The following is a 24,780-nucleotide window of genomic DNA, read 5'->3' on the forward strand; positions in this document are numbered from 1 at the left end:
AGACACAGCTTCTCACAGAAAGCATCCATGTTGAGGATGGAAGAAGTAGGTTTCCCCTCAAGAACTCTCAGGTTGATACACACCAGCTCTCTGACCATGTCACTCACATTTCACACACAAGTTACTCCAACGGAGCCATAGGGAAGTTCTGCTCTCCCACATTCCACAGCAGGAAAACCAAATGCTACAGGAACAGAAGGCTGGTCTCTCCTTTTGTGGGTTAAATCCTGCTGTTTCAGGGGAGTTGTGTGCAGGGGTGTGTGTGTGTGTGTGTGCGTGTGCGTGCGTGTGTGTGTGTGTGTGTGTGCCTACAATCATGAGGTGACCTTCAGATGCTGCCTGGACAAACGCTAATTTCTCACCTGTGATTGACTTCTTCACATCATCAGTGCAGCAGTATAAAGCAGGTCAGCTCTCTGGTGAACTGCTGAAGAAGGCGTTACTGACGTGACATTAGTGCAGGACGCGTTAGCATTCATGCTGCGCCGCTAACTCCCTCCATCACGGCCCTCCAGAAGTCAGCTTGTAGGTTTTTTTCTCAGAGACAGCTGGGAGCTCCGAGGTTAATCCGTAAAAGTCTGAAGTCAGGGTTTTGTCTCATCGACTCTCTCCTTCTCTCCTCTCATAGCTTTCTCCACCATTCATAACCTCAGTCACACACACCCACACATATCAGTTCTTTGAACTGTGACTAAAGCCTCCTTGTGTCTCTGTTTTTGTCTTTGATCTGTGTTAAAGGTTAGACTAACTTCTGCAGATTGTGCAGGGCAGGAGCACGTAAAGTTCATGCTGGAAGGTTCCAGCTGGTAGCTGTTGTCAGGAATCTCTACGGCATCTTAATCAGAGAACAGATAATAGGTTTTAAAATTCCACTAACTTGATCTGCCCTGTTTTTTATGTCTCTATGACGCTAAAAGAATACAAATAACTAATATACAAATAGCTGTTTTCTCCAACTTTTTTGTTGTGACATATTTCAATTATTTTCTTTTTCATTTGTGCAAGAAAATAATTCTTCACAAATGTCATTTTTGCCCTTAATAATAAACACCTTAATTTGAAAACTGGATCTTGTGCGTCCTTTCATTATCTTTAACTAATATTTAAATTGGTTTGATGTTTTAAAACACTGAAGCGTGACAGACATGCAAAAAAAAAAAAAAAAAAAGGAAGTGAAGAACGGGGCAAACACTTTTTCTGAACGGATTGAATTGCCTTTTTCTGTACAGTCCCTTGTGATGATGTATGTGGTGAACCAAACCGGCACGACAAAAATAAACGGAATTGAATTTAAGTAAAGAAATAAATTGGTGAAGCTGCCTGATTTGTTAAATGTCGGGTGTTCATATGCAATGAAGATGGCTTCATTCACTCCTCTTTCAGACAACATGGAGACTCTACTGTCATGAACTCCTTGTCCTTGAGACGTAGCTGAACTGCTGAGTCCTGAACCGACAGCTGACTGTTCTGACCCAGAGCTGCATACACCACACCATTTACCCTGTGTTGCTCTGTTTAGTCCTTGGGATGAAGTAACTGTGTTGTAATCCTAGAAAGGCACTAAGATTTTGATCCTTAGTGTCTCAAGTACGTCAGTCAGAATCAACCAAATAGTAAAATGACATCAAGTCCCATCAGGCTTTAGTTCTACTTCACATCCTGTTTCTGTTTCTATTTTTCTCTCTGTGCTCACAAGAACCTCACAGCACAAAGGCCGTATGAATGCAGCGATGACATCATCCGGATGGGCTTTAATGAGCCAAATGTAATACGTATTGCCAGCAGCAGCCATTAACTAAGAGTTGTTGCACAATTTCAAAAAGGAGCCAAAATATTAGAGTAAAGTGTATCAACAGGGGATAAAGAAAGGAGGACATGTTTTACTAGATCTCATTCAGAGCATTTATTCAGAGAAGACACAGAAAATATCACTAAGCCATAAACTGGAGAATAAACTTTTAATCTGAGTTAAAAAAATAAAATAAATCTGGACTTTTCACTAGCGCCTAATATTTTTTTAAAAAGCAGTGTGACAGTTCATCTTTAGAAAAGTGTAATTATGACAAAAATGCCTCTGCTTCATTCACTCTCTTACACAACTCCATTTTTAGCCAGTCGCTTATTTATTTATTTGTTTATTATTTTTCAATTATGGCTTTGTGCACTGCTGTGCATTTTGACACAAAGCAGAAAAAAAGAAAATGTAAAAAAATAAAAAATAAAAAATGTTCACATTTGGGTCCATCTTCATCCCAAAGCTGCTGGGATTTGGTCCAGAAGCAATTTTCTGACAGCCATTTTTAATCCTTTGATTAAAAGCTTATCTCATAAAAACAGGCATCCAAGCCAGACGGACTGCCTCTAGCACAACACAATAAATAGATAAATACATGCGGTGATACGGTGATATCTTTAAACAGGATGTAATGGGTCCTTGTTAATTTTTACTGTTATTTCAACTTTATGTTCTCTTTTTGTAGAAGCTACATCTGGTCTGATCTGCTTAGCTGTGCCACATCGGCTGAGCTACTGCCAATAACTTCACCTTCTCCTATAGATGTTGCTCTTGACCCTGCCTTTCAGAGGTTGACCTTGTCTGTCTTCTACAAAAAAAGCTACCAAAGGAGCTACTGCCTAAACAAACTCTGTTATTGTTGTTAAAGCCTGTCTCTCTCGGAGAGAGCTTTTGTCACATGGCCTCTAAAGGCTTTAAGAGCTTATCTGTAAAATGCTTTCCTCTCCTTGATGAAGCCACTAAAGGAGCTACTATTGTCATTGCCTTTTTACTTTTCTTAAACATGAAAAACACACCTGGATCAACTCATCTGTTTCTTTCTTATTGTGTCTGCAGATTCTGTCTGTGTCTGATATAACCCCCTCCCCCCCCGTAATTTTGAAATTGCAATGTTTTTATTGAATAAGTAACGTAAATGAAATCACACGTAAATATGTTTGTTGACACGATACGTCATTAAAAACATGCAGCCAGCGTCTTCCTGTTGTTGTCTCCTTCATGGTTTGCACCAGTGGCAACATCTGGATCTGGCTGTGACATGTGTGATGTGGAAAAACTGTTTCTCATGCAGTTTTGCAAAACACAATAATTTCAATACAAAAGGTTTTTATCAAACATGTTTTTTTTTTCCAAAATTGGCATGTTTCCACCAAGTGAAATTATTTTCCAAATGTTAAATGGAAATATAGCTGTATTTCTATCTACTAACCATAAAATTGTGCAATTTGACAATTTGAAATAAATCTGATAAATAGAAACACACTGATTTTGAAAAAACTCTTGTCTTTTGGAAGTTTTGATGCTAGGATGAGCCGTTTGTTCTTTTTGGTCGTATCAGAATTGGCTTAACTGGCAAAACTGCAATTGAAACACTTTTTTTGCATCACACGAGTCACATGATCAACAACCGGATTTTGCCACTGGCTCAACGAAGAAGACGCTACATGTTTGTTAATGATTTATCACATGAACAAAATTATTCATGTGTGATTTTAACTGAGTTTTTATTTAATGGAAACACAGTAATGGCTAAATTGTGGTTTTTCTGACAATTGGAAGCAAAGTGAGTGACTCGAAGCAATCCACTGGATTTCTTTAGATTGAAAACCTTTTGGACGAATTTGAATAATAAAACTGAATTGGACTGCACTGTTTGATAATTAGGATGAAATGAAACGCATAATTGAATTTAGTCGACTTTTTTTGTGAAATGATGTGTTTATATTGGTGCTAGTTAAATAAACTGACTTAAAGCCAAACTGAATTTGGTCTGTTTTTCTCCACAGTCGTCAACCTTTGGTCACATTGAGAAAATGCTGTCATATTCACAGACATGAGTTCAACTTCCTATTCCAGTTTGCTCGGTCCAGCCGAGTCACAGGTCCCTCCTGAGACGTATCCTCTTGTCTCTGATGTGCTGGAGGATGTAGTGCCCCCTCTCCTCCACCAGCCGGACCAGAGGCCTGAGAGCCGTGTACCCGCCACGACTTTCCCAGAACTCCTTGTCTGAGTAGAGGGAGCGCAGCAGCAGATGTTCCAGGCAGCCAGAGCGGAGCACCGACACGGCTTTCTCTGGAAACCTGGGCAGAGACGACAGACGACATGAGGGCTGCAGCCCTACCTGCTGCAGCCCTCTGGTAGGGCTAATGCAACTTCCTCACACAGAAGAAGTCACATAGAAGAGTTTCTATTTGTGCCCAAATTACTTTTAGGTTTTCACTAAGAACTTCTCATTCATTTTGTTGTATTTATCATTAACCTCTAGAACCACCGGTGGGTCCGTCAGGTTCTAGAGGTTAAGGAATATAAATATATTTGAGACCATTTAATAACTTGTTTATTGAGTTTTTGAGTAGAGGACAATAGAACTACCAAAGCATGACTTATTCTTTAGAACTAGAAACCAACGGACCAATAATTATATCTAAACTATAAACTTATAGAACCTCCCAGTTCTATAACTGGGAGGTTATAGAACTGGACCGTTTAACATCACTAATTATTCTGTCTATTAAACTTATCACTGTTGCTAATTGTATAAAAACCTTTTAGAAAAAAGCTTAACAGGAGGTGATGATACTTCAGGTATTAAAATTACAATACAAAAATAAAATGAATTCAATGTTACATCTGTTAAAAAAAGAAAAGGTTGTGTTTTTTTATTCAGGGATAATTTTTGGTGTTTGGTTCCACCTGGATCCTTTACAAACAAAAATACTCTTTTAAAATTTCCAAAGCAAAATTATGAATCAACATGTATTTTTCTTTTTTTTTTTTTTAGGAATGCCAATGTTAACTTTAATCTTTGGTTTTCCTTAATTTTAACCCCTTAAAAGCCAAGTTTTCCTGAAATAAATGATCTCTGCTTTTTTGGAAAATAACCACCTGCAGGGTTTCCCCCAGAAAACTTGCTAAACCCCGAGGTCATCCAGCTGCTGCAGTGCGCGAGGCAACGAGAGGCGCCAGCGGTGTGATTGGTCCGGCTTTAAATGCATAAACAATAAACCTATCTCCTATAAACAAAACGTTTAGGAATAAACCTGTTATACCAGTGAAACGCTCAGCGCAACAGAGACCTTGCAATCAGGCTTAAAAAAAAGATAGCAATTTTTTTAATTTTAATTTTATTTTCTTAAAAACATAAACAAGAAAGGCTTAGCCTGGCGGTGGGGCCAATAAAGCATGGCCTATAATACACTGGGGGAAACCCTGCACCTGTTCATTAATCAGCTCTTCTGCTTAAATATCTCCATATGCCAGATCTCAGTCATATCCAGTTACTGACACCAGCTGATTTCATTATCAGTCTTTATTTTGCATTTGGCATATTTTGTTTTAATCTGCCTCAACACTTCATGACACCAGCATGCCAGTTTATGTTAAAACTAAAAAAATAGTCTATTTTTGAATAATTTAATAGGTGAGTTTGTAAAAGACTTTAAAATAGCTGAACAACACTTTACAGTGGGACATTTGGTGGTGTTGATATTTGCAGTGGTGACTGGAAAGGTTGTTTTACGTGCTTCCTCCTATTTTGTAACGTAGATGTGGCCACGTGTGTGTGTGTGTGTGTGTGTGTGTGTGTGTTCCATTTGTTCAGCAGTCACACTGTTCACTCACTCATCAATCCCCTCAAGCAGCCTGAAGTTGAGGTTGCTGCTGGATTGCTTTGGTCTACCAGCATTATCTATGAACACGAGTCTGGAAGGATCCGTCTTCCTCACCTGAGCAAACAGACGCACAGGTAAACAGATGACAATGTTCACTGTGTTATTACTATTATTTCACCAGAAAAATCCAACTGAGATTAAAAATGTCTTTTAGAAAAGAATCCTGAAGATATTAAATATCGCTTTGATGGCAATGTACTGGTAGAAGTCTACCAATGAATCTACTGGATCAGCATCTACGACAGATATTTTATTTTCTGATATTTAGTTTGCTGCTAAATATTTTAGTCTGTAAACTAACATTTAATTTGTAGTGGACAGTCTGGATGTGCTTTGTTTCCACTTATTCACCGGGACAAAAACCATGCCATGCGTTAAAGTGGCCTGGATCACAAACGTTGGCATTAAGATTATTGTACGATTATTACATAATGAAAAAAAAAGGTAATTGAACCTATTATCAACTTGTTCAGTAATGATAATAATCATTCTATTACATTAAAACAGCAGAGATGAACACCATGCTGCAGCGAAATCAAAACACCATGTAGGGAAAATGAACGAAGGAAACCGGTTCAATCCATTTCAGCATATTAGATATCAGCATTCCCATTATTAACATAATAACGACATGGCAACAGCATGAAAAAGAAAAATTTTGAGACTTACACAGCTGTTTGAAACAGCAGTTTCCGTAAGACTTAGATTTTAAAACTGTGACGTATAATTGCTTTGCTCACCAGGATGTGAACCAGCTGCAGCTCCTTGCTGTTGCCACACTTGATGTTCAGACGGTTCTCCACACACAGTTCTGCTGGATCGGGTGTAAACCCACAGCAGTTCCTGTCCAGACGGTCGTTTACCTGGAAAAAGAGAAAAAAGGAGCACAAGAAACATGTAAAATAAGAATAAAATAAGACTTAAAAAATACAGGCAATGTGAATCACATATGGTGAGAAAACAGAGATCTGTCTGATCTGCAGCTCATGGTTCACCTCAGCTTGAATTAACAGCAATGATGTTACCACACAAATGACTCTGGGTTTTACTGACACTAAACGTTAAACGTGCTCTTAAAACAGTGTGAAACTTAAGTCCTAATAATTTAAACTAGTGAATTTGTTTTATTCGTTTCTTGGGGGAGGATTGGGAGGGAATTCTGCAGAATGGATTCCAATGAAGATAATTGTAATAATTATGCCACACCAGAAGGTGGCAGTAGTGACATCAAAACAAGAAGATCCTGAACCTGGGGAAAACATTGGCAAGTCAACAAACTTTTCTTTCTTCCTTCATTATTTACTATTTTAAAAGTCCATTTCTGAAATTTCTGAATTTGCCAATATAGACAGAAGAAAACTGTAGGTTCTACATTAATGTAGATTTTAAGTAATAAACAACATATACTTTACATTTTAGGACTTACTACCAAGAGTGAACAGCAGCTCTCTTTCAATCTAATTTGAACTTGATTTCTGGGATGCTGCTGTCCATGGTTCTGAACAACATTCAAATATTCAAAGACGCTGCAGTGGAAGAGTCTCCCAATAATGTAATTTATGGTTTATTTACTAATAATCAGCACTGTTGACATTTTATTTTATGATAATGGGATTTTATAGTTTTCAACATTTTAAGCTTTTTATTGTAATGTTTTATGTTGTTTGGATGCAGTGGTGCATTCAATGACTGAATGTGGACTAGGAATTCTTATTACTTTATTCATTTTTGGTGCTTCTGTTTTACAAAGGAATTAGCAACAGGTTGGGCTGGGGCCCTGTTGGACCCATCAGATCCACAAATCTAGGGTGATTTCTAATGCCAGCCAGCCAATCAATCAATCAATCAATCAATCAATCAATCAATCAATCAATCAATCAATCAATCAATCAATCAATCAATCAATCAATCAATCAATCAATCAATCAATCAATCAATCAATCAATCAATCAATCAAGCTCCCTTCATACTATAAGCAGCTCAAAGTGAAGTACAGATCAATAAAAACAAACCCACATTTCTCACCATGGAGCTACTAGATCAAGTTGAGAGAACATCAGCATGTACAACAAGAAAACAGGAAGTGGTGTATTATACCATAGTCATAGTGCTGATGCAGGTTGGGCACCAGAGAACTCACTTGGCAAGAACCTGATGAGGAAACTGACAGACATCTTATCGGCTGGGGATGTAAAAGAGCCATGAGAACCAGATGGGAACAATCAGCAAAATGCAGAGCAGCTGAGGCATGAACTGAGGGGAAATGACCCATTAACATAGACATTTTACTCAGAAATCTGCAGAAAAGACTACAGAGTAAGGGTGTATTATTTCTCTTTGTCTTTGTCGAATGGCCTTGACCAATTTCCCCTTCTAGTGCTAGACCTACATGTTTGTTTTGGTTGTATTTACCCAGAATGCCATGCGCTAGAGTCCATTTTCTGCTTTTGAAGTGGTCTCCGGTCTGCTTGGAACCATAATTCCCTACAGCTAAACCCAGACCCATCCACACCTCCCCAAACCATCTGGTGTTTGCAGCTCTGCTCCTGGAGCCACAGGACGTGTGGAGGCAGCAGGTAGGAACAAGTGTTCAGCTCAATCTGAGGCTATTAGAGGTTGGCCATGTTACAGGGATCGACTACTGGCAGCAAGAGGGAGAATCTGCCTCATGGGTTATTCATATTCAGTCACACACACATACAGACTCCATCTCAGAACAAAGCAGCTCTAAATTACTGCTGCAGGCTGTGAAATCAGAGGCTCCATCCTGTTTCAGACATGTGAGAGCGAGCAGAGCAATACGTTCAAAACACACCGAGACAGAAAATCATTTACTGTACCTGCAAGGAACCGGGGCAGAAACAAAATAGATTCTCAGTGTGTGATGACGTCCAATAACTACACTGAATCTCTACAATAAAACGTCTTTGTAGATCTTTTTTTTTTTTGTCTTTAGGTTGGAAAACATGTGAACTTTTAATTACAATTTTTTTTTACATAATTTTCACAGAAGAAAATATATTTATTCTTTTTTTTCACAATGTTTATTTTTTTGTCTTTGTTTTATAACCCACAAATAGAAATAAAAAAGCGGTTCTTCAAAAATGATATCAATATTACTTTGTTTGATATGTATGTTTTGTAAAAGGTCGTCCTGCGACAGACTGGCGACCTCTCCGTGGTGTAACCTGTCTCTCGCCTGAAACATTCGCTGGAGACAGGCACCAGCACCCGTCCCTATCCCACTAGAGCCAAGGGTGTAAGAAAATGGATGGATGGATGTAAAAGGTTGTGCCACATTTGTGGCTTTGAATGACTTTCATTTAGCTGGATTGAGGATAAAAAATCCTTTTTGGATTTTGAAAGACCTCAGGTTTCTGTTATAACTGGATAAATTAGCATGTAAATCTTTGCTTTATGATCTTTCTGCATCTATTTCTGCCTTTCATTCTTCATTTGGGACATAGAAATGCACATCACTCTAGAGAGATACAGGCTAAAACAAAACTGTAAAGAAAACATTGTAAAAATGACAATAAATGCCTTAAATGCTATTCAGATGAACCACACACATTTTCTTTTTCACCCCTTAATGTTTATTCTAGTACACAAAGGATTACCACAGCTTCAAGAGTAAGTATTTAGTTTCCTTTTCAGGAATGCCATAGAAACTCCCAATAAAATGCATGAAGGTCAAAAGTTTCAGCAGGATCGAATGTGTACACAGTGAACAGGTTTGAATACTACTTCATAATAAGTCAAAAGAAGAAAACGGAGACATTTTCTCTTACCTGTAATAAGAAGTCAAACAGAGCCAGTCTTCCCCACTCGGCATGCAGAACCCCCACACATGGCTCTGAGCTCAGGCCTGTTTGGTTCCCACACTGGGCTCGCAGCAGCTTCTGGTACTGGACCCAGCTGAGAGGCACTGAGTTCTGGTCGCTGTCCTTATCATCCAGATGCTGAATGTCTGGGTCCCACCAAACCGCCGGCCTCGGCTCACCATCAGTGAATCTGTAGGGCAGAATGTGATCGCGGAAAGTTCTGAGAACTGCCGGCAGACTTCGGTTGAGTCCCAGGACTCTGTCCAGGTGGAAAGCAAACACCTCAAACCAGTCGTCAGGGCGCTTGACCAGGGAGCACAGCCCCCGCTGGCAGCGGCCGCTGTGCCCGGTTCCATGCTGCTGTGAATCCCTCAGCGCTGGGATGTTCTGGGACAGATAATCACATTCAGATTTTACAGTTTCGTTTTTATTGCGATTTAAAGCAAATACAGTCACAGTCTGGACATAAAGACCAGATCTGACCAGATCAACGAAATAATCTGGTCAGAAACACAGAACAGATTCCACATATTAAAGAAAACACAAACAAAACGGGAATCATTGTTTAGCACCAAACACTTCCTGCTTGCATCTATGATAGGAAAGACAATTTTACTACCTGTTGGGTGTTTTTTTGTTATTTGTTTTTTGAAGCATCTGCTGCTTGGTTGTCAATTAGCCAATCACCATTTATCCTTCCTATCATAAATAGCCAATTACAGCCAGTGTTGTTACCAGGCTGAGCCCTCTTCACCTCACTCTGCAGTATTTGCGTCTCATTCAGTAGTTTCTCATTTGTTTATAATGATTAAACGTTTTGGGTCTCCTCCTGTGTCTTCATCTTGACCAAAGCTGGAATGTGAGCAAGTTTTTTTAAAACAGCTGTTTGCTGCTCTGCAGCATGCAGGACTGAGCTTACACAATGCCAAGATGGGAAGACATCAGCATGACCTTACAGAAGCTGCCAATCATTTCAGGACAGCTGAAAATGGCCAAAAACTTCAGATCCATCAGTCAAAAGTGCAAAAATTGCAATGGTCCAGTCAAAGCCCAGGCCCAAACCTTACTGAAATGTAGCAGGATCTTCAGAGAGCTGCACAAAAACTATGACTGAGACTAATGCGTTCATGTAAATGAATTAATTACGTAGATTTTAACAATTCAAAAAACATAACAGAATTAATCGATTTATTAATTTTACATGTAAAAGTCCCGAGCTGGAACTTTTGTATCTGGGTGTTTCTGGTATACCCATAAATCTGATGCACGAGCAACATCCTCAAACGAAAGTAATGGAGGACGAAGCCACTTCTCTTGGTCCACTGTTTGTTAATTCTTCCTTCAAAAAACGATCTGATGGGACACAAACAAAATACTGTTGTGTTCAAGTTGTGCTAAGTGGAGTTAGCCTATCATTGAAGCCAATCAAGCCTAAAATAGAATCTACATGCTAAACATGTAGCAGCAGCACAGATGTTCCTAATGCTAACATCAGCGTAGTGTTGACATTTCTAAAGAAGTTCCATGAATGATCAGGAGTTCCTGAAACACTGGAAACCTAAATGAATAGAATAAAACTTTTCTCCACTCTGATGGTTTAATAGCCTAATATTAATAGATTAAAAACAACAAATGTCTTGTTGTTGAGCTCATATGTTTATTTATTCAACATTTTAGGAGCACAAAGGGATGGAGGAACATACCTGGTGACGTGCAGGCAGTTCTAGTGCCACTTGGAGGACTTGTCCATGAGCTGGCACCCTGGTCTTACTGACAACTTCCCCACCAGCCAGGAGCTCCATCTTCTCTATGTCGTCCCTGCTGAGCCAGTGCACATGCTGCAGGTCTCCACCCACCCTGATCTTCCTTTGGTCAGCGTCTGAAAAGTCCAACTCTGTGAGGCCCTGACACCAGTCCCTGTCACCCTGCTGAGCGGTGGCTTCGATTTCCTCTCTGTCACCCAGTGACAAATGACGATCCTCTCTCAGATCACTAGAGGGCGTTTCCTCCTTACCCACACTGGCAGGTTTCCCAGAGTGCTTTGGAGCTTTTCTGTGTCTTTCCAAAGCTCTGTGACGTTGGTTTTGCTTCTCCCTGGTCTGGCTGTCAGTCGTCTGGCTGACTGCGACTTGATGTGTGTGTCTGTGAGCAGCTTTTTGGACGCTTTTCTTGGTGTCTGCTGTGGAAGATTTGTGGTCTGCTGAGGAAACATTTCCTTTGAGATGAGTGTGTGTGTGCAGAGTGTGCTTCACCACAGCAGTGTGTCTGCTCGGCTTAGTTCTGCGCTGGAGCTCCATGTTGTTGCCTGTAAAGTCGGAACGCTGAGAGTGGGCGAATACATCCGCCATGTCTTGGCTGCTTTGCTTCTTGTTATGAACGTCAGGACGACTCCTAACTTTAACAGCTCCTGCAGAGTTCTCTACAGGCTTTAGTTGTGCTGAGTGTGTGGACATCTCCTTTCTAGAGCTACTTCTCCAGGTCTTGCTGTGGATGTGAGGAGCAGGGTGCTGGAAGCCGCTGAGGGCTGCGTGCTCCACTGCCCTGGGTTTCAACTTCCCCACTGCACTCAGAGCTTTGGATGGCCGCCGGTTGACATCAGCAGACGGCACAGGGAGGGGCAAAGTGACCGCCATCACGAAGATCATGAGGACGAGGAGGAGAAGAGGAGAGAAGAGAACAATCCATCTTGGGCCACAGCAGAGTTTCGACCACACTCTCCAGTTCTGAGAAAATCAAAAATACACAAAACGAAAGAGGACTGCAAGTTAGAGAACAGCAGAAGTATAATTATACTGGACTAGGATCATAAATCCTGTAGTTAGCAATTTTCTCTAAACAGAAAAGAGTGTTTATGCATCTGGAAGGTTCCCTCTGCTCAACTTCTGGTTGCAGGGCCGCAGTGTGTGTGTGCGCTTGTGCTTGTGTGTTCTCCTGCAGCTGCAGCCATGTGTGTGTGTTTGTGTGCTGCAAGCAGCAGAATAGGAAGCCAATGCTTCCGGTATTGACAGGAAAGATGGACTGCCCTTCTGAGACCAGCATGAATGTGCCAGGCCCATAATTCATAGCTGCCTTTCCTTTCTCAAACATTTGGTACTGCAGGTGGTTTCATCCAACACGCTGACACTGTTGGTGAAGGAAGGTGACAAGGCAGCAACGGAGCAAAAACAGGCTGCAGGAGATCAAGGATTTGCATTGAAAGAACTTAAGGCATTTCCACACCGGTAGTCCAGTCTGGTAGACTGGGTTGTATTGAAGACCAGGATTGCAACATTTGTTTCATTTTCAGCTGCTGGGGTTCACTGCACTGCATAAAATGAACCCAACCCTTTGAAAAACCTATTCCCACTATTCACCTGTGGTGGCGCTGCAACAAGAACCACTGAAGGAAATGACATGAATATCTCTGAAGAAGACACTGAGATAAACTTCCTTTTTCATGAGATGTAAAAAGAAAGGTGGAGAGATAAAGATTTTTAACCAATCGACAAAACGTCACAAATCAAGATGACTTTTATTGCCTTAAACTGCAGACATTCCCACAAACCTTCAGCACCTCTGGCTTTAATTCTAGCTGGAAAATAACTTTATTTCATTTAGATTGATATGCAACAGACCAACACAATATGTAGCATACCTATGAAGTGCAAGAGAAAATATATAATCTGTTAGAATGAACGGAGAGTCGATCGACATCCATTGTCAAGACTCAGTCAGATACCCAGTTGGATTAAGATCAGGAATTTAACTTCCACTTTTTATTCATTCACTCCTTTGTGTTGGTTTGTCAAACACAGATGGGAGAGAATTCGGTGGGTATTTCTGCAGGCACCGTAAATCAGCCATCTTCGTTCAGAGGCAGGAATGTTTCAGGGCCTCGGGAAATCTTTCCAACCTTACAGCTGTTAACCACATTCCCAGATTCTCACCAAGCTCTGGGATTTTAGTGAAAGGATCCCATTATTTTTCACCTGGAATGTAAAGAAAAACAGGCTCTATGTGCAGCAGCAGTGTCTCCTATGATACACACACTTATGGCCCCATAGAGCCACAAAGGCATGTGTGTGTCATAGACAAAGGAATCTGTCTTTCCATAGGATAGTATAATGTTTGATCCCATGTGGAATGTTCATTTGTAGCAGACTTTTGCAGCCATTTTTTGTTGCCCTGTATTATTAAGAATGTCTGGCTGCATTCCTTCTCTGTCGGCCTGCTGATGACCTGAGGAGAAAACCGCCAGGGAGTAGTTTTAATCTTAAAATGTTTATTATGACATTATTCATTCCTACAATCTTGACTTAAAAGCAGCGAGGCAGCTCCTCCCATAATATAAAAAACAATCTTATTTGCTTTTATCTTCAATTGGTTAGATTGATGTTATGTTATCCATGCAGGTTTCTGTAAAAACAATAAGTTTTTCCCCCATTTTTTTTTTTTTTTTTTTTTTTTTTGCTGGATCAAATATTATCTCTGTGTTTGTGCCTCTTTGTTGTTCTTGTTCTGACTGCAGCTCAGCACCAGCAGCTTCCACCCACCGGCTGCTCTCACATATCTGGATATTTGGATTAGAACCACACTTCTCATCTTCCTCCAACCACCTCATCTGCTCTGACAAGCTGCAACCTCCCAGCCCTTTTCTTTTCATTTTCTTGTTATCGTTTTCTTCCTTTTTTTTTTTTTTTTTGCTATGAATGACTGCAGGGATGGTATGCAGCAATATGTTGAGACATGCAGCAGGTGCTGCAGCCAGCCATCCAGCCATCCAGCCATCCAGCCAGCCAATCAGCTCGCCTCAGGAGAGGATGGAACAGAGGGAGGACAGGGAACCGGAAGAGATGAAAGAAGGAAAACTCAGTTTGCAGAGAAAAGGTAATGATAACGTTCAGTGAGACAATTCAGAGAGAAGAAGAGAAATTAGGTTGCTGCACTGAGTGATTATGTTGAATAAAAGACGGTGATGATCTTTCCCACATACCTTGACTTTATCACAACCCAGTGATTAAGTCGGCATAAAAATTTTACCCTAAAGTTTTATGCCAATATTTTGTGGTTTTATTGTGATAACCATAAAATGCCGATGAGAACTATTCATGACTTTTTTAGGGTATCTGTATGGCTGAGAGCGCATGAAACACAAACACTGCTCTTGAAGAATGTTCCCTTTTGTAATGAGCTTCTAAAAGACACCAGTCCCTAATCTACAGTAAGTGGATTCAATCATATTTTCAATGTTATTGATATTTATTGATACCATCATTGAAAAAAATGGACAAAAACAGTTTTTGGTCGGTTTAAACAGCATTAATTAGAATTTATCATTACAACAATAGATCATAATTGTTAACATCATAAGAAATTTTTCGCTATAAATGATAAGCAATATAATAAATTCCCACCAAAAAACAGTTTTGACAACAATACTTGAACATGCATTCCTGATGTTTACATTATCATAATCCAACTCACTAAACTTTCCCTCTGTTCTACAAGAACTAATTTAATTCCCTGGGAATTTTTCTGAACCTCAAACAGGAAGGGATCCACTGTATTCATGAACTGCTAAGTTCACCCTATATTTCTGCTGCACCAGGAATAAATCCAGAAAAAATGCAATGTAAATGAATATACCCATACCTTTGAGAGACCTTGTGTAGATTCCATTGTAAGTACAAACACAGAGGTGTTCTTCCTGTGTAATGAAATGTGAGCAGTCCACGGCCTTGTTCTGCTGTCAGCAGCGTTTTGCTGCAGAATCAAATGGCTGCTCACGTCGCCCAGATGGGTTACGCTTTGTGTTTTATTTAGGTACAAGACACACTTAATGTCACTTAATAGTGAAAAGCTCATTTATTTTACAAATATCACACCAATAATCCTCCTACTAAGACTGTCTGAAAATACTAAGCTATATATATTTACCAACATGTTATTATTTGTATATGTATTTTATTTGTTTTTCCTAACTGCATCAGTAACACTTTCATAAGTATAAACTTAGGGAGGTTAGCGTCACTCAGCACTTTGATCATGTTTTTGTCATTGTCCCTGAACGCAACATTAACAACTTTTGGAAATATTCCACAAACAAAGCATATCCTCAAATACGCCTGGTATGGCATTGCTGTTAGCATTGCCATACCAGGTGTACCACATTAGCAATTTGGTTTGTGTACCACACTAGCAATTTGCTAGTGTAAGAAATCCCCAAAGTTGCTTTGCTTGTAACAAGTCCCAGAGATGAACAGGTTCTGGTCTAAAATGTGCAAATTGATCCCAGAACAATGACCAGACACCTTGTGAAAATGCCGTTGAAGCAGGTAAGACAAAGTCACTGTCCTCAGTATGTTTGAGACCACTGGTCTGTAGACATCAGTCTGCAAGTTAAAGTCAACCAGACCCAGTTTTGGTAGGAGGAATGGACCAGAACTCAAGAAAACTACTGAGAAAAGGTCGTAGAAGGAAACCAAAAACATTTGACCCAAGTCTTCAAGGGCCTCTTCAAGGGTTTCTATGTAACTCCAAATTATTAGCAGTCTATTTGCTGATTTCTTTCATCAAGTACATCTAAAATATTCAAAGGAAAACTCAGCTTAGATATGGCAGAATGCTACTTGACTTACTATTGGCTGATGTTTGCCAATCAGCCAATGAAGGAGCGCTCTGATTGGCTGGAACCCAAAGAGTGAAGGTATGAAAGACAGTTAACTTCAGCGGTAACGCCAAGACAGTTTTCACTGTGCACATCAATGCATGTTAAGGTATATCTGGTGTTAATAATCAGCTACAAACATTTTTAGAAGAGGTCTCAAGTATTATTGGGTTTCTGTTACTTACGCTTCATCTGATCTTTAGCTATGGTCTAATACTGCTGTAAATACTGTGACTCCAGAGTAGTAATCTAATTTTAATTAGTAATTAATTTGCCTTGGAGAATTTTTTTCCTAAGACATCAGGTCTTCTTCCTCTATTGAAACACAAGGCAGATGCCTAATACTGTGAAAGTATTCAAGGACACATTCTGAATACATTCAAAAAGGTTACAACAAAATCCAAAAACTGCAAATATGACTCATTGAATCTAGCCATAACACTACAATTAACACTGTACTGTATTTTCTTTCCAATTTGCTTTTTTCTAAATTAGCTTCAGTTAATTACATGCCAATTTAAAATAATTTTGTGTTTTACTCTGCCCACAGGACGTATATTCCTTATACGTCCTAGGCAGCTTCAAAACTCGTCTCCACATTCTCTCAGCACTGCAAACACATTGCTGTCTGACTAACAGATGGGATTATTTTCAGTTTTAAAGAACTCTGAAAAGTGCGCTCTTTGATTGTGTTTTCTGTGTTAAGATGTGAGGCCCAGACAGCAGATCATAGGCCTGAATGTAATTATTCTTTGGCACAAGAATCCTCCTCTCCTTTTGCCTGCGACTGGATTGCATATGTGGTCAAATCTGTTTCCCAGTTCACATTCCATTCTCCTGAGAGGAAGGTGCAGCATGAAAATGAATGTTTGCAGAAGGAAGCAACAGTCAAAAAATAACAAAGGCTGAGATTATAAAGTAAGTGCTGCATTCAAAATAAATGAACACAGCATTGGTTGGTGGGACAAATTATTATTATTATTATTTATTTATTTTATGGGGCAAAGTTGCAGTCACTTTGTGCTGCTGAGCAGAACTGACAGCAGAAGAAGAGTTAACAGGAAGTACTCTGAAAAACTCACGTGACACATTTAAGCATTTGATATTACGAAGGAAAGCCGGTGTAAGTTTGGGGCAACTGGCAAACATTATTATCAACAGACGATCAATTCATTACGGTTTCAGTTTGGTTTATCTACACAGCACCAGTTCACAACTAATGCTGCCTCAAGGCACTTTCAAAATAAAAACAGTGCTTTAAAGAAAAAAGAAAAATAGAATGTCTGTCCCACACTATGGATCAGCTCTGATTGAATCAGAGTTTGTGTTTTAATTCCAACTCTGAATAGAACTCGTGAATGTAAGACATTAAATTACACAAAAGTCCAGTTAAAATGAACAGCTTTGCACATAATTTATATATATATAAGTTACAGATAATGAACTTATTTATTTGTCTCTACTAGTTGTAGTTACTCACATGCATCCTACTATAGATACTTTATAAATAAAACATTCAGTTTTAGGATTAATATTTCAGAGCTCAGCTCTTTCCCCCCTCCCTCTTCTTGAAGACTTCTCCGTTTGGCTGCTCTCTCCAGGGTCAGGAGTTCTTTACTCCATTCTGCTTTAAAGAAATTTTACTTCACAATGTAACGTCTTGAAATCTCTTTCGAGCCTCATTCTCTTTAAAAACTCCTGCTTTTTCTGATACTCCACCTTCAGGAAGTCATGACAATTTAAGAATAGTAAAGGTTTATGGAGAGAAATAGTTGCTACAGGAGATTCAAGGATTTATCAAAGATGCATAAAAAAACAATAATAATAATCAAGGCAGCAGTCCAGATATGTTAATGATGAAGGGATAACATCATAACATAATCTAACGCTCCTGAAAGTCAATTCTCTCTCATTGTAAAAGGCCTGAATGTTTCATCATCCATCTGTTATTGTTCTGATCAAACAACAATGAACGTTTTCTGTTGTTTGAGGACTTTGTCATGCCTTGCTGGATTTTTTCTTAAATTTTTTTTCTGTAAGTAATACCACATCACATCTATTGCCAAACGGTTGCCGTGGTTTCAGACAGCATGGACCTGCAGGGTGGGTTCTTGTGCATGCGATCACGTTGCAACGTGTTTAAATAAGGCGGGAAAGTCGACTCCCACTTGTGCTTTTCAGAGAGTCTCCTCACCATGGACAAACTTCAGGTGAGGAACTGCTGCTGTTTCGGCTCAGAACTGATCTGAGGCAGACATTGAATTTTTCTTCTTTTTTTTTCTTAGTGTAGGATTAGTGTTGCTGTATAATTTCTGTCATCTGGCTTGTCGTGTTTAGACTGGTCATCCAGAGCAGGTTTTAGTCTAAACCATTCATGGCTCCATGTTGTGCCTTGAATGAATGTTTGGGTTTCATGGCTGAAGCTGTGGACACTTCTGGTTTGCTCCTAGGGGTTTCTAGACCTCACATGATGTCTTTGTGCATTTAAGACATCTAGGATGTGGCAATCGAAGCTTGTTTCCAACGTTCAGCTTTTTCTGTCCAACATGTCTGTGTGTGTGTGTGTGTGTGTGTGTGTGTGTGTGTGTGTGTGTGTGTGTGTGTGTGTGTGTGTGTGTGTGTGTGTGTGCGTGCATTGTTGTGTGTTCTGTCTTTCTGTGTTGCCCTGCGATGGACTGGTGACCTGTCCAAGGTGACCCCACCTCTCCCCTGCTTACAGCTGGAGATAGGCATCAGCACCTCTCTTGACCCCAAGGCTGCAGGAAATTGGATGGATGGATGGATGGATGGATGGATGGATGGATGGATGGATGGATGGATGGATGGATGGATGGATGGATGGATGGATGGATGGATGGATGGATGGATGGATGGATGGATGGATGGATGGATGGATGGAACTAAGGTTGTTGAAAATATGATATTTAAAAAACTTTGACTTGGCTTGATAGGTTAATTCTCTGCTAATTCCAGCACAACCACTAGTAAATGAATGACTAACAGGCAGCTTCATGGCTCATTATTAGCAAGCTCCATTGGTTTAACAGCATTTTCTACAACTGTCAAATGTAAACATTTTCCACCCCAAGTTTAATGTTATTTTTTTATTTCTGCTTTATGAGTTTTGCTCTTTTTCCAGAGTGATGAACAAACACGTCTACATTTACACTGTTCTACTCTCTGTTGACTCTGGAGATATGAGACTGAAGGGGTGGAGTAACAGCCAGACACCATAAAGGAAACAGCTATTAGTGCAGAAGTTTCTAACCGCAACCCTATAAAAGACAGACTATAAACACTGCTGCATTTCCAGCTTCTTACTAATCAAACTGTTTATTTTCTTCTAGCAATGCATCTGTAATTTCTGTCTCTGCTGGCCCCTTTTAATCCTGTTTTACCAGCCAGTGTCTGTTGACAAGGCAAAAACTGATCCTTCTGCATAGACACACACTAAACCATGAGTTCTGGATTACATTCATTATAAATGTGTCAGAATAGTATTCTCAAAAATAATCAGTATTTTGATTTAACCCATGCCAACTGAAATATTTGTAAGATTTGCATTCAAACCAAAAAAAATCAGATAAACCATTTTCACACACACACTCGTGCACACGCACGCCCACCTGGACGCACACACACGTTTTCCCTCCCTCCCAACTCCTTTGCAGTGACTCACCTGAACAATCATGGCCGACAATGAAAGCAGTGAACATTGGAAAATTTAGACTCCTATAAAATGGGATTATAACAGAAAAACTGTTGTATGTCGTCATCAGTGGCCATCCTAACTAGCTTTAGCATTCATGGCAGAACTAGCTGTAGCTGTCTCGGGTTATACTGTCATAACATAATGATAATTCTGACAAATACGTAAAAAAATATTTCTGTTTTATAAAAGTCATGTACTGGTGCTTTAACGGAACTAATGCTAAACTAATGACATTTTTTTGTAAATCCCATTAGCTATTATTATCATCGCTTTTCTACTTATGTCATTTCATTCTTTAATTTTCTATTGAACCAAAAGCTGTCTTAGCAGTAGATTTTAAATCATAAACCATACTGTGATTATTATTGAAAGCTTTCAGTACAGAAAAAAATATATTGCTATAATAGTTTTGTTATTCTATTGGCTGTGCTTTCCATTCTCTGTGCTTCTAATAAAACATGTCATAATATTAGCAAGAACATCCAAGTGCATATTGTTTTGTGAAATTATGAATTAAGTAACAAGTAAGGACATTTGTGTTTGGCTAATAATATGTCCTCGTACATCACCTTCTCATGGTGGCCACCGGTTCGCAAGCAAACTCCAGTTTTTTATTATGTGACCAAAGAGAGAACAAACGTAACGACTGGTTGCAGAATCTCCCCTTCAAAAGCTTTACTGTCCCAGTGAGAGAGAGACCACCCCACAGCATCACACTGCCTCTACCGAACAGTACTTGACATTGGCAGGGAGGATGCGGCATGTTTTTCATTGGAGCAATGATATGCTATGCTGCTGTATGATATTTATTGTCATTTCTGTATTTTGGCTAAATCCTTCGTCTATTTGCTGATTTGATTCATTTTTTGAAAATGTTTTAGGGAGTGTGTGAGCACAAAAAAGTTACAGAAACTTTGTGCAGCCTTAACATAATCAGTTCTATTTCTATTTAGATGTTTCCCATATAAAGAAGACCAATTCCCCCCATTTAAATCCTAGTTAATCTCCTGGGCAGCTACATGTGCTCTGACAGCTGAGCGCTAGAACTGACTCTAGCTCAGGGGTGGGCAACTCCAGGCCCCGAGGGCCGGTGTCCTGCAACTTTTAGATGTGTCTCTACTTCAGCACACCTGAGTCAAATAATGAGGTCATTAGCAGGACTCTGGAGAACTTGACTGACTTAGGAGGTGATTCAGCTGTTGGATTCAAGTGTGTTGGACCAGGGAGACATCTAAGAGTTGCAGGACACTGGCCCTTGAAGACCAGGATTGCCCACCCCTGCTCTAGCCTGTGTCTGACTTGAGGCTTGGTCCCATCTGGGAGACGGAGACGGCCGCTGCTATAAACAAACTGCACCTGTTAGTTTCAGGAGTTATAGAGGTGTATGTCGATGTGAGATGAGTGTAGCTGCCCACTAATTTACTGTGTCTTTCACTGACAGACAGCAGTGAACTCCTCTAACAACACGATCCACAGCAGTCCCCGGTGTGTAACACACACAACCAGAGCTCTGACAGGTCACAGAAAAAAAAAAAGATTCCAAACAAGTCGTAAAAAAAAGAAAAAAAAAAAGATATATAAAAAAATTGGAGTCTTCCACTGTGGTCTGAGAGATTTATTTTTTTCTACTTGGTTATGGGGTTTTTGTTACCACAACAACAAAACCAAAATGGGGAAAATAGAGAGGAACAGTCTGAGAGTTTCCCCTCTTGGTTTCCATGTGGCACTTAAAACATTCAGGGCTGGCTCTGCTCTGCATATGGAACCAATTTGAAATGTGAAACTTCAGAGACTCCTTAAAATGTGGATGAAACTTTATTTAGGTGTGCAAACCCAACTCTATTCAAAACTTAACTCTTTGCAAACAACTTTGCAGAATGAAAGTGTCACACAGGGACTGACTAGAGTTCTGGGGGAAAAAACAAGCCGGTCATGGCTCTATTTGTTAGCAATAACCTGTTTTTTTTGGGGGGGTTTTCTAGACGCGATGCTGTTGCCCGGCAACTTCACGCTTAAATTTTTTCATTCAAGGAAGGCGGATGAGCGTGTCTAAGTAATCTTCAAATTCAATTCTCCAAATAGGAAAACAGCTTGTCATACATTGTGTCCTGAAAGTAAGGAGCTCGTTATGAATCAGAGAAATGAAAAATCACTAATACAAAATGACACTTCTCATTTCCTCTTGTCAGTTTTCCGTAACCATAAATTGCCTGTTAAACACTCAATCTCCTTTCAGTGTCCAAAGTTACGTCGCATAATCATGTCTTTCGCAAGAAGAAATATTGCTTTGAAACATAATTGTGAATTAAAATTTCATGATGATGACTTAAATTTATACTTATAACTTTAGATCATCACCTTCCTATAATAATGGGTTAAGTCTTTTTTTTTCTTTTTCTTTTTTTTTCTCCAAGATGATTTAGGCAAAAATAAAAAAATAAAAATCTCTCTTGGTAAAATAAAATGACTGAGGCACTTAGATTAGAAAGGAAATTACATCACATATTGTTATTGCAACTTTTAAAATTATATATTTGTAAATCAAAATGCTCACTTTGAGCTTTTTTGATTTTTACAGTCTGAAATATCACTTGGAAATTCTTAATTATGAATTTCCAAGTCATGAATAGATGAGACAGAGAAGGAGTAACTTTATTCTGAAACTAAACCCAAATCATTAAATCAGTAGGAAAGATTCTGATAGAGGTTGACTCTAAATAAAGAGTCTTACCATGTTTGCTGTCACTGATCGGAAGCATTCCTTTCCAGAAGAGAGCTGACTTATCCCAGACCCATCCCAGGAGCTGAAGGGTATTCCCGGATCTCCGTGAAGCGGCCGGCCGATGATCCTCTGAGGATGAAACAGAGCAGCGGCCCTTCCAGCAGGAAGCGGCGGGATAATCACAGCAGCTGACCTTCTGCTGTCTGCTAGGCGCTCCGGCAGAGAGCGTCATGCAGCCACAGGTCACAGACAGGAGCCGCGGCTCTCTGCTCCCTGGGGATCAATGTGCTGAAAAGCGTCTTCAGAGCCGGATTTGAGAGTAAAAGGCAGAGTGTGTGTGTGAGGAGGAGCGCGGCTTGGAGTGAAATCTGATCACACTCTGCCCCTCTCTCTGCCTCCTGAAGCTTCTCCCAAACCACAGCAGCAGCACTGCAGCCAGCAGGTGAGCAGTAGGAGAAAAACTCAACCAGCTCTCATCAGTCAGAGCCTTTCTGCTTCTGACGGTGATGATTAATGACAGCAGTGAAAAATAACAGAACATCATCTCCTCTGTGTCTGTCTCTGTAGTTATTAGTTTGCTCAGTTGGTAAACTTTCTAAATGTTTCTTAAGTTAAAATTCAGCTGCTAGGTTCTGGTACCAAAAAAAGGGAAGAAAATAAGAAAAAAACCTTATGTTTCTTACTCCAGTTAAAATCTTTCACAACATTCCTGACACTTTAAAATAAGTGACCCCAAATGCAGCAACAACATTTTTTTAAGTGTTGCAGAAGATATATAAGATTTGAAATCACAGTTCTGCTTTTGGCGACATTAAAAGGTCAGTATAGGAGCCAAATATGAGTATTTCATCACTAGATGGGGCTGTGGTGGCCTCCAGTATATCAGCTAAGAGGTGACAGGTAGTTGACAGGCGTTGAACCCGGAAGGGCATTCAAGTTTTTGACTGCTGTGGTAGAGTCATTATTAACTCTGTTGTTGGATTTTGTTCACAATCTGACCGGAATAAGTTCAGAATTTAAATAACAAAGAAGATCTCTGGGATTGACTTTACACGCAATCAACAGGTACAACATTAGCCGCTCAGCGCATCATAACAAAGCAGCAACGGATCAACACTTAACTAGTACTGTATTAAACTGGCTAGTACAGGCAGTGTTATGTAAAGCTGAATTTTTTTTAATTTATGTGCTGTAATAATGTTAATCCATCATCAAAAACACACCTGTAAGTGTTGCTTTGATTCTTTCATCCATGTTTGAGAAATTCTTTAATCTCCCATGGCAACCAGCTGTTCAAAACGCCTGGGTGGACCTAGCTACGCCTTCCAGATGCAGCTCCACCTTGTAGCTGCAGTTTACAATCTTCTGCCTCGCAGAGCAGCTCTCCCCAGTGATTCCCCCACTCAGCTCCTTCAGACTAGTTAGCAGCAATTAGCAAACACCTGGTGGAACTGTGCATCTGCTGAGCTCATCATAGGAGCGACTTCTCAGTGCAAAAGTAGTAAAATAGAGGACCCATGATGTGATGACATCCTGAGTTTCTGAAAGAGCAGGAGGTTGTTTTTTTTTTTTAAAGAAACAGAGACCCAATTTCAAGGTGTTATGTTTCAAAGTCAATTTCCTTTAAAGTTATATTTAATCATTTCATAACACATGAAGGTAATTTAGTTACTTGATAATGCTATAAAATGGAACTATGTGGCTGGAAATCTGATTGGAGGATCACTGATAACCTCTAATTAAATAGACAAAGCAGGAGAGACTTAAATTCTTTTTGAGCTAAAAAGTTAAATGCAGGTCTGTAGGTGTTACCTAAAAACTTACATACTGTCACCTACAGGTGTGTTGGTGATAGTGAAAAGTGGGGAAAAATTAATGTCACTGCAAATTATCAGATATTGACAAGCAGAAATACATCAGTAAGGCCAGTAGATGGCAGCATAGAGTTATAGTTTTTCTTTTTAAATAGTAACCTTAATTAATCTCGTTTATGCACATGTTTAAAGACAATAAATACATTTGTCATTTATAAAGCCTTACAAAAAAATAAATAAATAAAAACAACAAAACAAGCAGCAAGCCCTCAGCCATGACATGTTGTAATTAACTGATAATCAGCTGAGTTTGAAATATATAACAAATGATTTTTATTGATGAGTTGCTTCGTTGCCATGGTGAAGTTGGGGCTGCT

At 39.6% G+C, this 24,780-nt stretch overlaps 1 protein-coding gene across 1 annotated transcript; it reads right to left on the reverse strand.

Annotated features, from left to right (window-relative positions):
- Positions 1-1,914: 1,914 nt before the first annotated feature.
- Positions 1,915-23,013, reverse strand: gask1a (golgi associated kinase 1A). The gene is made up of 6 exons (XM_044117401.1): positions 22,599-23,013; positions 11,213-12,232; positions 9,477-9,896; positions 6,426-6,548; positions 5,636-5,739; positions 1,915-4,095 (listed from the first exon to the last, which is right to left on the reverse strand). Exons 1-6 carry the CDS (start codon positions 22,599-22,601, stop codon positions 3,891-3,893), a joined length of 1,875 nt encoding a protein of 624 aa, XP_043973336.1. The 5' UTR covers positions 22,602-23,013; the 3' UTR covers positions 1,915-3,890.
- Between the last annotated feature and the right edge of the window lie 1,767 nt (positions 23,014-24,780).

Source organism: Gambusia affinis, linkage group LG05 (genome assembly GCF_019740435.1).
Source record: "Gambusia affinis linkage group LG05, SWU_Gaff_1.0, whole genome shotgun sequence".
Classification (NCBI taxonomy): Eukaryota; Metazoa; Chordata; class Actinopteri; order Cyprinodontiformes; family Poeciliidae; genus Gambusia; species Gambusia affinis.

Excerpts from the sequence above, each read along its gene's own strand:
- gask1a (XM_044117401.1), bottom strand. Across the intron at positions 6,549-9,476 it reads TGTTTGACTTCTTATTACAG|GTAAACGACCGTCTGGACAG; the intron begins GTAAGAGAAAAT and ends CTCTTTTTCCAG. Across the intron at positions 5,740-6,425 it reads TGCAGCTGGTTCACATCCTG|GTGAGGAAGACGGATCCTTC; the intron begins GTGAGCAAAGCA and ends CTGTTTGCTCAG.